At 47.1% G+C, this 15699-nt stretch overlaps 1 protein-coding gene across 1 annotated transcript in view; it reads right to left on the bottom strand.

Annotated features, from left to right (window-relative positions):
- Positions 1–15699, bottom strand: part of LOC134983842 (oocyte zinc finger protein XlCOF6-like) — a 79985-nt gene that overhangs the window by 30958 nt on the left and 33328 nt on the right. The window contains exon 5 of the mRNA XM_063949465.1: positions 5774–6823. Coding sequence (XP_063805535.1) covers positions 5774–6823 — 1050 coding nt within the window. The remainder of the gene's footprint in view (positions 1–5773; positions 6824–15699) is intronic.

The raw sequence follows: 15699 nt of genomic DNA, 5'->3' as shown, positions 1-15699 counted from the left end.
GGGATGTGTCTGGGTGGTGACTGGAGAGGTGACTGCCGGGAATGGGGCATTATACAGTAACACCAGGGGATGTATCTGGGTGGTGACTGGAGAGGTGACTGCCGGGAATGGGGCATTATACAGTAACACCAGGGGACGTGTCTGGGTGATGACTGGAGTGGTGACTGCTGGGAATGGGACATTATACAGTAACACCAGGGGACGTGTCTGGGTGATGACTGGAGAGGTGACTGCTGGGAATGGGGCATTATACAGTAACACAGTGGTTCCCAAACTGTGTGCCGTGGCACCCTGGGGTGCCGCGGGACACTTGCAGGGGTGCCTCGGGTTGGTGGTCCAGGACCAATTCAAAATATTTATTATCCATGTAATAGGAAAAACTAGTACTTGTGGCTGCCAGTCATAAAATATGTGTATAAACAGAAGCAAATCTTGTCCCTCACCACATAACTGAACCTAAGTATGACATGTAAACATAATTTACTTAATTTCATATTTTTTTTATAAATTTCCCAATTAAAAACTTTAGGACTAGGGGTGCCGTGATAAAAATTCTGATACTCTAGGGCGCCGTGATTAAAAAAAGTTTGGGAACCACTGCAGTAACACCAGGGGACGTGTCTGGGTGATGACTGGAGAGGTGACTGCTGGGAATGGGGCATTATACAGTAACACCAGGGGATGTGTCTGGGTGATGACTGGAGAGTTGACTGCTGGGAATGGAGCATTATACAGTAACACCAGGGGATGTGCTGGGTGATGACTGGAGAGGTGACTGCTGGGAATGAAACATTATACAGTAACACCAGTGTTACGCATACCAGTGCTAACAGGAGTATACCGGTGTATGAACAGAGAGGGATGCAAAACAAACAAACTCACAGACAGACTTGGGAGTATAACAACATACACAGAAGGTGATGGAATAACTAATAAACACAAAGTGAACGGAGAAGCCCAAAGGCTCAGGAACTGGGTGTCTCCCTAGTGTCAGGAATGCTCAGATATAATAGAGCGGACAATGAAGCGAGATGCAGTGATTTAACATGTGGAGCACCCGAAATGATGTTGCTAAGAGCAACAGAAAAAACCCCAAAGGGTTACCAACGGGTGTGGAAATAAACTCCTTGGTCAGAGATAGAAATATAGACACAAGGAGAGTATCCACAATCCTAAACCCCACTTGCAAGGCACAGGTTCAGCTTACTGACACCTGGACGCCCTGCACAGTGAGAGAGGATTAAGCAGGCAGGTCTGAGAGTACAGCCGCAAACCTGCTGGGTTCACAGAATAGCAAAAGAACCCCAGCAGGTTAAACAACTGACTCCAGTCTTACTGCTAGGTCCGGATTGGCAGAATGAAGTACCGAATCCCAAGGCCTATTTGCAGTAAGCAACAAGTAAATACAAAGTCACACAGTACTAGCTAACTCTCTGGAACTGACTACAAAGATTCAGCAGCATTTGCTTAGCCCGAAAGGATGGTTTATATAGCAGGTGCTGTCCACGCCCCACTCAGACCTCACAGACTGTATGCACAAAACCAGCGCCGGATTCCCTGCCGTGCACAGAGCCTGTAACCACTGCACAGTAAAAACCCGGACCGGAGTATCAGCTGCGCTCAGGTTACTTCGCTAACACTTGCCTCCCGGTTGCCATGGCGACGTGGCAGCACAGAACAGGAGATCCTAACAGTACCCACCCCCTCTGACGAGGGGTCAAAGAACCCCTACCACCGGGTTTATCGGGGAACTGCGAGAAGAAAGAGCGTATCAGTCTGGGGGCATGAAGATCACAACTGCGCACCCACGACTGCTCCTCCGGGCCATACCCCTTCCAGTGCACCAAAAATGACAGCCGACCCCGAACCATCTTGGAGTCAAGAACCCTTTCAACAACAAACTCCCTCTGACCCCATATCAGAAGAGGAGAAGGTCTTCCACTGGAAGAAGGATTACTAACCGCCAGTTTTAAAAGGGAACAATTAAATGTTTTATTGATACCCAATGAACGGGGCAGATCTAACTGAAATGCCACCGGATTGATAACCCTGGTGATCTTATTAGGGCCGATGAACCGGGGGCCTAACTTATGAGATGGCTGTCTCAACTTCAAATTCTTGGTGGACAACCAGACGAAGTCTCCTAATTTGAAGCTGCAGGGTCTTTTCCACTTATCAAAAACCCTTTTGGTCACTAATGACACAGACACAAGGGCTTTCTTCACTTTCCACCAAATACCTCTAAGGACCGAAACCACAGAGGAACCACCAGGCGTGGAGTCCAGGGGGTCAAAAGAATTGGCCTTAGGATGATGCCCATACACACAAAGGAAGGGAGAGATCCCTGTAGCAGAGTGAGCCGCGTTGTTATAGGCAAACTCCGCCATGGACAGATGAGCAACCCAGTCAGTCTGACACTTGGAGACATAACACCTGAGGAACTGCTCCAAGGACTGGTTCACCCTTTCAGTCTGCCCATTAGACTGCAGATGGTAGCCCGACGACAAGCTGACAGAAATCTGGAGATCGGAACAAAATGCCCTCCAGAATTTGGCCACAAACTGGGATCCGCGGTCAGAGACCACATCAAGTGGCAACCCGTGGAGACGCACAACATGCAGCATAAATAATTCAGACAGGCGTCTGGCCGATGGCAGCCCAACCAGTGGAACGAAGTGCGCCATCTTCGAAAACCTGTCAACGACAACCCAGATGGCTGTCATCCCCGAGGATTTGGGCAAGTCCACCACATTTGATAAATAAAACCTGTGTTTTAAATTCCTTTTATATTTCACTTGCTTATATCAATTAGTGCTCTACCCATATACCCATACATAGGTAGTGCTGGTATATAAATTATTTTATATCTTTCATTCTTTTTTGTCTTTCAGGCTGACAATCACTTGCCTTATGTCATGCCTATTGAAAAATCTATATTAAATAAAAATAATAAGTTATGTTTTAATTTATTCATGAAACAAAGAAAAAAGAGTGTGCCACACATTAAGGCTTCTTTAGATATAAGCCCAAAAGCGTTTTTTTCTAAACCCCCTAACCAGTCATTGCAATTTGCTTAATGGCGCACCTCCAACCAGATTAGCTAATCTTTGGTATTAACACTTTCGGATTATTCCCTCTATCGGTTGGTTCATACATAGAAGGATCATAAAACAATTATCATTTGGGCCTGTGCATAGTCCCTCAGACTTAACGTCTTCCCTGGAAATACTTGTGGATGGAGCCCTTCATTCGCTTTGCCAGGATTTAAGGGTGGTCAATCTGTTGAAATCAGAGCACTACATTTTGGCCACCGTGCTCGATCCTAGGTGTAAAGCCTACGTTGTATCTCTCTTTCCGGACACAAGTCTGCAGAGGTGGAAAGACCTGCTGGTAAGAAAATTGTCAGCTCAAGCGGAACGTGACCCGTCAACAGCTCCTCCTTCATTTTCTCCAGCAACTGGGGCTGCGAGGAAAAGGATAACATTTCCGAGCCCACCCGCTGGACACAAAAGAGTAACAATACAAGTGACACAGTAACAGGAAATTGTTTCTGTCACCATAGCGACAATTATCTGGAAATAAGATAATACACAGACACATAAAAAGACTCAATGGAAATCTTTTGTTTTTAAAGAACTTTATTTCATATCTTTAATACAGATTTTTCTCTATATTTTAAACTTAAATAATACTTTACTCTGCACAACATGGATAAAATATCCTTTAAAAGCACAGAAACAATTCAAGTTACATTATAGTATTGCAGGTAAGTAAAACAGATACACATCAGGAGAGTCAAAACCCTATGGGGGTCATTCAGACCCAGCCGCAATAGTGGCCCGCAGCAGTTTACTGGTGGTGGCAAAATGCACATGCGCAGCAGGCGCGCAGACACACTCATTGTGGCTGCATCCCTGAGGGGTGAACGCGGGCGGGCCGGGATTATTTTCCAGGGGCTGCGTGATGTCACATCTGCGTTCATCTCTGATTAACCCCCTATAAGCTTCCAGAGTGCACCTCATATCTCATCTTTTCCAAGTTACTACAAATGATATGAGATCGGTAGCAGCACTACTTTCAGGATTATTATACAGAACACACATAAAGGCTGACACAGCAAATAACAGTAACACATACAAGGGATTAATTAGAAATAAGGAAGCAGAATCATCATTAAATCTAATTATCAACTGGTTCTGTGTGGGACCCATACACCTCTTTACTGCCTCCAGCAGCCCCTGGTGCTGCACTGCGGCCATTCACCCTGTCTCCCCCCAGTACTGCCACCCACCCTGTCTCCCCCCCACTACTGCCACCCGCTCTGTTTCCCTCTACTACTGCCTCCCACCCTGTCTCCCCCCCTACTGCCACCCATCTCCCCCACTACTGCCACCTGCCCCGTCTCCCCACACTACTGCCACCACCCTCTCGTTCCACTACTTCCACCCCACTGTCTCCCCCCACTACTGCCACCCACCCTGTCTCCTCCCCACTAGTCACCACCCTGTCTCCCCCCACTTCTGTCACTGACGAGTCTCCCCACTACTGCAACTGCCCTGTCTACCCCCAACTGCATCCGCTCTGTCTCCCACTACTGCCACTGCCCTGTCTCTCTCCACTACTGCTACCGCCCTTCTCCCTCAAAACTGCCACTGCAGTCTCTCCCCCACAACTGCATCAGCCCCGTCTCCCTCCACTACTGCCACCGCCATCTCCCCCCACTACTGCCACTGCCCCGTCTCTGCCCACAACTGCCATTGCCCTGTCTCCCCTCTTACACCTTAGCGCTGCTTGAGGACAATATTACATACAGACAGTGCCTCCGGCAGCCCCTACTACAGCACTAGTGTCACCACCCTGTCTCACCCCTGACCTCTCAGCACTGCTTGAGGATTCTTGGTACTGCTGGTAACAGTCCTACATCTGCAGGTGGAAGTAACTGGGCAGTAAGGAGGCAGAAGCTGCTTCTGGTACCATGGATCCTGGTCATGTAGGATTGGGAGAGTCAGTGAGATTATGTAAGAGTAACCATCTTACAGGCAGCCGGTGGTGGGAGCAGAGAATGGGTGTTATGTGGCAGGAACAAGCTGGTTAGGTAACAGCTTGGCTGCTGCATTCTGTACAAGCTACAAGCGGTGCAATTCTATTGCTGGGAGACCCAGGTAGAGGACATTGCAGTAGTCTATGTGTGATGATACAAGTGCATGTATGACTGTAGGTAGATCTTCTGAGGGAATAAAGTGCTGGAGTCTGGCTATGTTCCTCAGATGAGGATCTGATTGTGGCAGATACTGATGTCTAAGTGTCACTCCACCATCCAGGACACCAAGATTCCGCACATGATCAGCATTTTGTAACTCTGAACCCCCAAGCGTAAGTCTGGTTGGTTTGCAAAGCTGAACTGTAGCCCTGCCCTTTGGTGGTGAGCTTAAAGACCTGTTTCACCAGGACTGAATCACAGCCAACTGGTATCACCCATACCTGGAGCTCAGCTAGACAACCATTTAGGATTGGTACTGGGTTCTCAGTACCCAGAGCAAAAGACAGGTCATCTGCATAGCAGTGGTAGATGAGGGCATGACATCTGATTATTTCACCCAGTGGTAGCATGTATATTGCAAAAAGCATAGGAGATAGAATAAGAACCTTGAAGAACAACGCATGGCAATGATAAGTATACTCCAGAAGATTAAAATAGTTCCTCACCTGAGTGATGTCTATTGTGTGCAACAAGAGCTGCTTTATTTCTCAGAGTATAGAAATGGCCTCTCACCTGTGTGACTTTGCTGATGTCTAACAAGTTGTGATTTGTGTGCAAAACATTTCCCACACTCAGAACATGCAAATGGGTTCTCACCTGTGTGACTTCTGTGATGTATAACAAGATGTGATTTGTGTGCAAAACCTTTCCCACACTCAGAACATAGAAATAGCCTCTCACCTGTGTGAGTTTCCTGATGAGTAACAAGATATGATTTCCGTGTAAAACATTTCCCACACTCAGAACATGGAAATGGCTTCTCACCTGTGTGACTTCTCTGATGTTGAACAATATCTGATTTGTTTGCAAAACATTTCCCACACTCAGAGCATAGAAATGGCTTCTCACCTGTGTGAGTTCGCTGATGAGTAACCAGATATGATTTCCGTGTAAAACATTTCCCACACTCAGAACATGGAAATGGCTTCTCACCTGTGTGAGTTCTCTGATGATTAACAAGATCTGATTTGTGTGCAAAACATTTCCCACACTCAGAACATGGAAATGCCTTCTCACCTGTGTGAGTTCTCTGATGTCTAGCAAGATCTGATTTGTTTGAAAAACATTTCCCACACTCAGAGCATAGAAATGGCTTCTCACCTGTGTGAGTTCGCTGATGTGTAACAAGATGTGATTTCAGTGTAAAACATTTCCCACACTCAGAACATGGAAATGGCCTCTCACCTGTGTGACTTCTCTGATGTTTAACAAGATATGATTTGTATGTAAAACATTTCCAACACTCAGAACATATCAGTGGCCTTTCACCTGCCTTACCTGTATGTGGGTTAATATGCTTTGTGTTTTGTGTAAAACATTTGGCATCTATAGAACACGGAAACACTGTATCTACTGTCAGAGCTGTAACAGATGCACCAATATTAGAGTGATCAGGAGAACATTTCCCAGGATCAGAGGGACCAGCTGATAGAGCTGGATGTATAATTGGGGTAATGGGGTTATCTCCTGGAGAATCCTGTCTGCTGTCATTATCTTTTATGTCACAATCCGGGGATAACATTAGATGTCCTTCTGAGATATTCCTGCTTGTGTGTCCATCTGCTGGAAATAAAATACATTATGGAAATGTGACATTTTCTGTAACAATATTAATCTTGTAAACAATAGGAGAAGACGACTCTCTGGGACACTTAATTGTAAATGTCATAACTTTTTATGAAGGTTTTATAATATTGTGTCTCAGACTATCATTGTGTCCACCCTCCTGAGAACACTCACAATAACAAATGTAATATTATAATAAGACTTAGATAATAGGATTTTAATACCTATCGGTAATCCTTTACTCTTAATCCGTAGAGGATGCTGGGGTAACCATAAGAACCATGGGGTATGGACAGGATCCGCAGGAGACATGGGCACTTTAAGACTTTGAAAGGGTGTGAACTGGCTCCTCCCTCTATGACCCTCCTCCAGACTCTAGTTATAGGAACTGTGCCCAGGGAGATGGACATTTCGAGGAAAGGAATTATTGTTAAACTAAGGTGAGATACCTACCAGCTAACACCGCAAACACGCCACACAACATGGCATTCAACAGAACACAAGCCAACGGCATGAATAATAGCAGCAACATGCTGACAATAAACATAACACAACCTGTGTGTAACCATAACTAATAACTGCAGATACAGTACGCACTGGGATGGGCGCCCAGCATCCTCTATGGACTAAGAGAAAAGGATTTACCGGTAGGTATTAAAATCCTATTTTCTCATACGTCCTAGAGGATGCTGGGGTAACCATAGGAACCATGGGGTTATACCATAGCTCTAGAACTGACAGGAGAGTGCAGATGACTCTGCAGCACTGATTGACCAAACATGAGGTCCTCCTCAACCAGGGTATCAAACTTGCAAAACTTAGCAAAAGTGTTTGAACTCGACCAAGTAGCTGCTCGGCAAAGTATTAACGCCGAGACCCTCTGGGCAGCCGCCCAGGACTCCCCCACCTTCCTGGTAGAATGGGTCTTCACCGATTTTGATAATGGCAATCCAGCCGTAGAATGAGCTTGCTGAATCGTAGCACAAATCCAGCAAGCTATAGTCTGTTTGGAAGCAGGAGCCCCAATCTTGTTGGGATCATACAGGACAAACAGAGCCTCCATTTTCCTAATCTGAGCCAGTCTGGTGACATCAATTTTTAAAGCTCTGACCACATCGAGAGACTTCGACTCCACTAAGACGTCAGTAGCCACTGGCACCACAATAGGTTGGTTCATGTGGAATGACAACACCACCTTAGGCAGAAATTGACGAGTCCTCAACTCTGCTCTATCAAATAAGGGCTCTTGTGAGACAAGGCCCCTAACTCCGATACCCGCCTTGCGGATGCCAAGGCCAACAGCATGACCACTTTCCAAGTGACAAATTTCAACTCTACCTTCTGTAAAGGTTCAAACCAATGTGATTGAAGGAACTGCAACACCACGTTAAGATCCCATGGTGCCACTGGGGGCACAAATGGAGGTTGGATGTGCAACACGCCTTTTACGAAAGTCTGAACTTCTGGAAGGGAGGCAAATTATTTTTGAAAGAAAACCGATAAGGCTGAAATCTGTACTTTCATTGAGCCCAACTTTAAGCCCGCATCCACACCTGCTTGTAGAAAATGGAGAAAACATCCTAACTGAAATTCTTACGTAGAAGCCTTCTTGGATTCACACCAAGACACATATTTTCTCCAAATATGGTGGTAATGTTTAGACGTTACCCCTTCTCTAGCCTAAAGAATTGTGGGAATGACTTCACAGGGAATACCCTTTTGGGCTAGGATCCGGCGTTTAACCACCACGCCGTCAAACATAGCCACGGTAAGTCTTGATACACGCACGGCCCCTGCTGTAACAGATCCTCTCGTAGAGGAAGAGGTCGAGGATCTCCTATGAGTAATTCCTGAAGATCTGGATACCAAACCCTCCTTGGCCAGTCTGGAACAATGAGGATCGCCTGAACCTTTGTTCTTATGATCTTTAGTACTTTCGGAAATCAGAGGAAGCGGAGGGAATACATACCCCGACCGAAACACCCATGGTGTTACTAGGGCGTCCACAGCTATTGCTTGAGGGTCCCGCGACCTGGAACAATATCTCTGAAGTTACTTGTTGAGACGAGATGCCATCATGTCTATTTGAGGAACTCCCCAAAGACTTGTCACTTCTGTGAAGATCTCTTGATGAAGAGCCCACTCCCCTGGATGGAGATTGTGTCTGCTGAGGAAGTTTGCTTCCCAGTTGTCCATTCCTGGAATGAAGATTGCTGACAGAGCGCTGGTATGCTTTTCCGCCCAACGGAGAACTTTCGTGGCCTCTGCCATTGCTGCTCTGCTTTTTGTTCTGACCTGGCGGTTTATGTACGCTACTGCTGTTACATTGTCCGATTGAATCAGGACGGGCAGATTGCGCAGAAGATGTTCCACTTGAAGAAGGCCGTTGCAAATGGCCCTTAACTCCAGAATGTTTATGTGTAGACAAGTTTCTTGGCTTGACCATCTTCCCTTGAAGTTTTCCCCTTGCGTGACTGCACCCCAGCCTTGGAGACTCGCATCCGTGGTTACTAGGATCCAGTCCTGGATCCCGAACCTGCGCCCCTCTAGGAGGTGAGAGCTTTTCAGCCACCACAGGAGCGAGATTCTGGTCTTGGAAGACAGGATTATCCTTCGGTGCATGTGAAGGTGGGATCTGGACCACTTGTCCAACAGATCCCACTGAAACACCCTGGCATGGAATCTGCCAAACTGAATGGCCTCGAAAGCCGCCACCATTTTCCCCAGCAACTGAGTGCAGTGATGGATTGACACTCTTGCTGGTTTCAGAGTTTGTTTGACCAGGTTCTGAATTTCCAGAGCCTTTTCCACTGGAAGAAAAACTCTCTGTAATTCTGTGTCCAGAATCATTCCCAGAAAGGACAGCCGCGTCGTCGGCACCAACTGTGATTTCGGCAAGTTTAGGAGCCAACCATGTTGTTGCAGAACTGTCAGGGAGATCGTAATGTTCTGCAGTAACTGGTTCCTGGATCTCGCCTTTATCAGGAGATCGTCCAAGTACGGGATAATTGTGATTCTTCGCTTGCGCAGGAGAACCATCATTTCCGCCATTACTTTGGTGAAAACCCTCCGAGCCGTGGACAGACTAATTGGCAATGTCTGGAATTGGTAATGACAATCCTGAATTGCAAACCTCAGGTAAGCCTGATGCGGAGGATAAATGGGAACATGTAAGTAGGCATCTTTTATATCCACCGACACCATAAAATCCCCTTCCTCCAGACTGGAGATCACTGCCCGGAGAGATACCATCTTGAATTTGAATTTTCTTAGGTAGAAATTGAGGGATTTTAGATTCAGGATTGGTCTGACCGAGCCGTCCGGATTCGGGACCACGAATAGGCTCGAATAAAACCCTTCTCCCTGTTGTGATGGGGGAACCTTGATAATGATCTGATTTTGACACAACTTTTGTATTGCGTCGCGTACCACCTACCTGTCTGGAAGAGAAGCTGGTAAGGCCGATTTAAAAAAATCGGCGAGGGGGAACGTCTTGAAACTCTAGTTTGTACCCCATGTACACTATTTCCAAAACCCATGGATCCAGGGCCGAACAAACCCAGAACTGACTGAAGAGTTTGAGACGTGCTTCCACCGGTGCGGACTCCCGCAGAGGAGCCCCAGCGTCATGCGGTGGATTTGGCAGAAGCCGGGGAGGACTTCTACTCCTGGGAACCTGCCACGCCGGTGATCTTTTACCTTTTCTCCTTCCTCTAGTAGCAAGGAAGGAAGAACCTCGGCCTTTCTTGTATTTATTAGGCCGAAAGGACTGCATCTGATAGTGGTGTGTTTTCTTTTGTTGTGCAGGAACATAAGGTAAAAAGGATGACTTACCCGCGGTAGCCATAGATACCAAATCAGCGAGGCTGTCACCAAACAAGACACCATCTTTATATGGTAGAGATTCCATATTTCTCTTAGAATCAGCATTCCATTGATGAATCCACAATGCTCTCCTAGCTGAGACTGCCATGGCATTGGCTTTCGAACCCAAAAGGCCGATATCCCTCGCAGCTTCCTTTAGGTAGGCTGCAGCGTCCCTGATATGAACTAGTGTCAAGAGAATGCTATCCGTATCCAGGGTATCTATATCAGAAGACAAGCTATCAGCCCATTTTTCGATAGCACTACTCACCAAGGCAGATGCAATGGCTGGCCTGAGCAGCGTACCTGTGGTGACATAAATGGATTTCAATGTAGTTTCCTGCCTACGATCCGCAGGATCCTTAAGGGCTGCCGTGTCAGGGGACGGAAGAGCCACCTTTTTGGACAGCCGTGCTAGAGCCTTGTCCACAATGAGGGGTGACTCCCACTTTTCCCTATTTCCCGAGGGAAACGGATACGCCACCTGAATCCTTTTGGGAATCTGAAACTTTTTGTCAGGATTTTCACAAAACCTTTTGAAATAGAGCGTTCAGTTCATGAGAGGGAGGAAACGTTACCTCAGGCTTCTTCCCCTTATACATACAGACCCTTTTGTCAGGAAGAAGAGGGTCTTCCGAGATATGTAATACGTCTTTTATCGCCACAATCATGTACCAAATGCTCTTTGCCAATTTTGGATCTAATCTGGTATCACTGTAGTCGACACTGGAGTCAAAGTCCGTGTCGGTATCTGTGTTTGTTAACTGAGCAAACGATCGCTTTTGTGACCCCGAGGAGGTCTGGACTTGTAATAACACATCCTCCACAGATATCTTCCATGCCTGGTTCTGAGACTCAGATTTATCCGATCTCTTATTAATAAGAGCCACATTTGCATTCAAAGCATTCAACACATTTACCCAATCAGGAGTCGGCAATGCCGACAGGGTCACTCCCACAGCCGTTTGTGTCCCTAATACAGTCTCCTCCTGGGAAGAGCACTCCGCCTCAGACATGCCGACACACGTGTATTCGCCACTCACAAACACACTGGGCATACAGGGGACATACGCACCTAAAGTCTGACAGAGAGACACAGAGAGAGTTTGGCAGCTCACAACCCAGCGCTTCACCAACGGTTCTGAGAACACTAAACAATGCCTCAGACCTGCAGCGCTTTTATAACACACATATATTGCACCATTTTTACTGTGCCCCCCCCACCCCCCTGATATTTATGCAGCAGTGTGAGGAAGGACCAGCGTCTCTGCAGCCTGTTGTAGAGAAAATGGCGCTGTTGTGAGGGCTAAGCTCCGCCCCAGTAATGGCGCGCTTCAGTCCCGCTATTTTTAAATAAATATTTATACTGGCGAGGGTTAGGACAGTGCCCGGGCACTATGTCCCCTATAGCCAGTCTCCTTTGAGGTTTATATGCTGCCCAGGGCGCCACCCACCCCCCCCCCCCCGCACCCTGTAGTGCCGTGATGTAGTGGGAGCATGGTGCGTAGCGTGCGATCGCTGTGCGGTACCTCAGAAGCCTTCACTGAAGTCTTCTTTGCTTTTTTTACTCACCTGTCTTCTGACTTCTGGCTCTGCAAGGGGGGTGACGGCGGGCTCTGGGAACGAGCATCTAGGCGTACCTAGCGATCAGACCCTCAGGAGCTAATGGTGTCCTGTAGCCAAGAAGCAGATCCTTTAAACTCACTAGAAGTAGGTCTGACTTCTCTCCCCTAAGTCCCACGAAGCAGGGAGACTATTGCCGGCAGCCCCCCTGAAAATAAAAAAATCTAACATAAAGTCTTTTCCGGAGAAACTCTGTAGAGCTCCTCAGTGTGCATCCAGTCTGCCTGGGCACAATTCTAAAACTGGAGTCTGGAGGAGGGGCATAGAGGGAGGAGGCAGTTCATCCCATTCAAGTCTGAAAGTGCCCATGTCTCCTGCGGATCCCGTCTATACCCCATGATTCTTATGGTTACCCCAGCATCCTCTAGGACGTATGAGAAATATCTCTCTCTTGTACTGGTAACTAACCATGAAGTATAAATGGAGATGTAGTCACTCGCCAAGTCCTATGTCAGCACCAATGTAAAACAATGGATGGGGAACATATCGTATGAATTGGAGATTCTAGATGAACAATAACATCAGTCATATGAGCTGATGGATCAGAGAAATGTCTCCTAACGTTACTCCTGGAAGCATTGGTAAGGTAGCATTCCTTTATGTGTGTGCTCATACGCTGGTAAGCCTGTACATGTGTTACTCACCCTTATATAAGGTATATTGCTACAGCAGAGTAGGTGTGGAACAAGGTACTTTACATGCAATACACCATATAATACCCTGTAATCCTCATCTGCTAGGTTATAATCCACTTTCTCTTACGTCCTAGAGAATGCTGGGGTCCATTTAGTACCATGGGGTATAGACGGGTCCTTTGGGAGCCACTGGCACTTTAAGAGTTTATTAGTGTGGGCTGGCCCCTCCCTCTATGCCCCTCCTACCAGACTCAGTTTAGAAAATGTGCCCAGAGGAGTCGGTCACAGCTATGGGAGATCCTAGGAGTTTTCTTAGTTTTTTATTTTCTATTGTTAGTTAGGTACTACGATCCTGAGGGTGCTGATTGCAAGCCCATGAGGCGACTGCTCAATCCCGCAGCACGGCCGCCACCCCGTAACAGAGCCAGAAGAAAGTAAAGTGGTGAGTACAGCGCCGGTAGCCCGGTTAGCGGGTCACCGGCGGGTATGGTGGCACAAGGGTGGAAGCACAGCTCTGACAGGCTGTGCTCCAGGAAGGCTCAGCAACACACAGTGTAGGCGCTTTGAGGGGCGTCCTGAGCCAGCGCGGATAAACCCTACACTGGTCACGCAGCTAACAGGGGCTAATCCTCCTGTTATCACTAAAATCCTCAGGCCATTATAAACAATTAGTGCGGGAAGCCGCTCGCCATTACAAGGGGCGGGGCTTCCTCTCAGAGCGGATCCAGCACTCACCAGCGCCATTATCTCCCTGCAGATCATAGGAACTAGGACACTGACAGGGAGCGCTGCCCTCCCTATTAAGGTTAGTCAGCGCCGGGCTTTTATCATAACTACCTACAGGGGCGCTGTGTGGCTGGCTCCTTATACTCTGTGACTCTCTGAAGGTACTCTGGGAGGAACTGTGTCTGACATTTTCGTGTGTGTGTGTGTGTGTGTGTGTGTGTGTGTGTGTGTGTGTGAGTATATCCACATTACCATGTCTAAGGACTCTGTGTCCTGTGCTGCAGAGTGTGTATATTCTCCTGATGAGTCTATTCCATGTACTCAGGACTGCAATGTGCTGTCTCAGCCTTCTGAATCCGAACCCCCATGGGTGGATACTTTAAGGGGAATGATATCCCAGATTTCAACAAGGATGTCACATACTGAGAAAGAGACGCAGGTTTTGAGACAATCTGTAGTGGGTATGAAGTATTCAGCTCCCACTACTTCATCTAAAACCCCACCTACATACCCCAAAAAACGTACACTTGCCCAGATAATGCAAGCTGACACTGATACCGACTCTGATACAGGGGACGGTGATGGGGATATGCAGGGGCGGTGCATCCCTTGCTAAAGGGGTGCAGCTAATGATTGATGCCATTAGGAATGTTTTGCATATTTCTGAGAAGGTTCCGGAACAAGTAGAGGAATCTTATATTTCAGTAAATAAGAAATCCTCCCTCACCTTCCCTGCTTCTAAGGAGTTAAACTCCTTGTTTAAAAAATCCTGGGAAAACCCAGAGAAAATTCCAGATCCCTAAAAGAATTCTCATTGCTTTCCCTTTCCCTGAAGAGGATAGGAAGAAGTGGGAAAACCCACCTATAGTAGACGATTCTGTATCTAGGCTGTCTAAAAAGGTGGTTTTACCTGTCCCTGCTTCAACCGCCTTAAAGGAGCCAAGATTGAGACTACACTCAAAACACTATTCACTGCTACAGGCGTGGCTTTAAGGCCCATTATTGCTTGTGCGTGGATTTCTAAAGCCATAGTAAAGTGGTCAGGCACCTTACTAGAGGACTTAGATGCTATGGATAGGAGTGACATTGACTTGTTTTTACGTCACATACAGGATTCTGCAGGTTTTATGGTGGAGGCCATGAAGGACATTGGCCTGCTACTTCCATGGCTGTCTCGGCACACAGAGGACTCTGGCTACGTCAATGGACTGCGGATGCATAATCCAAGAAAAGTGTGGAGAACCTGCCATTCACAGGTCAGGCACTATTTGGGGACGCATTGGATGTGTGGATATCCACGGTGACTGCGGGTAAGCAGACATTTCTTCCCTCCACAGCAGCCCTGGTTAGGAAATCTTATCCTTCATCTACACTGCAGTCCTTTCGGACCGCAAAATTTTAAAAATCCAAACCCCCTCCAACCTTCTTTAGAGGAGGTCGGGAAAGATAAAAAAAAAACCTCACCAACAGGTTCCCAGGAACAGAAACCAGGTTTTGCTTCCTTCAAATCTTCAGCATGACGTTGGACCTCCCAGCGTGGAGATCAGGCAGGTGGGAGTGAGACTAAGAGATTTCAGTCACGTCTGGGCATCATCATGCCTATACCCCTGGGTAAAAGATATTGTTGCCATGGGGTACAGACTGGAGTTTCAGGAACTCCCACCTCACAGATTCTTCAAATCAGGCTTACCAGCATCGTTGACAGAAAGTGCTATCCTACAGGAAGCCATTCAAAAATTGGTACGAACAAATGTAATTGTTCCAGTTCCACCTCACCCAAAAACCAAGGGTTATTACTCAAACCTGTTTGTGGTACTGAAACCGGACAGTTCGGTAAGGCCTATATTGAACCTGAAGTTGTTGAACCCCTACTTGAGGGTTTTCCAATTCAAGATGGAGTCTCTGAGAGCGGTGATCTCAGGTCTGGAGGATATCAAGGATGCGTACCTTCACATTCCGACCTGGCCACCTCACCAGGCCTATCTACGGTTTGCACTACAGTACTGTCACTATCAGTTCCAGACG

Source organism: Pseudophryne corroboree, assembly GCF_028390025.1.
Source record: "Pseudophryne corroboree isolate aPseCor3 chromosome 3 unlocalized genomic scaffold, aPseCor3.hap2 SUPER_3_unloc_26, whole genome shotgun sequence".
In the NCBI taxonomy this organism is placed as follows: Eukaryota; Metazoa; Chordata; class Amphibia; order Anura; family Myobatrachidae; genus Pseudophryne; species Pseudophryne corroboree.
The sequence above is the reverse complement of the archived record's forward strand: the minus strand, read 5'-3'. Positions and strand labels throughout refer to the sequence as shown.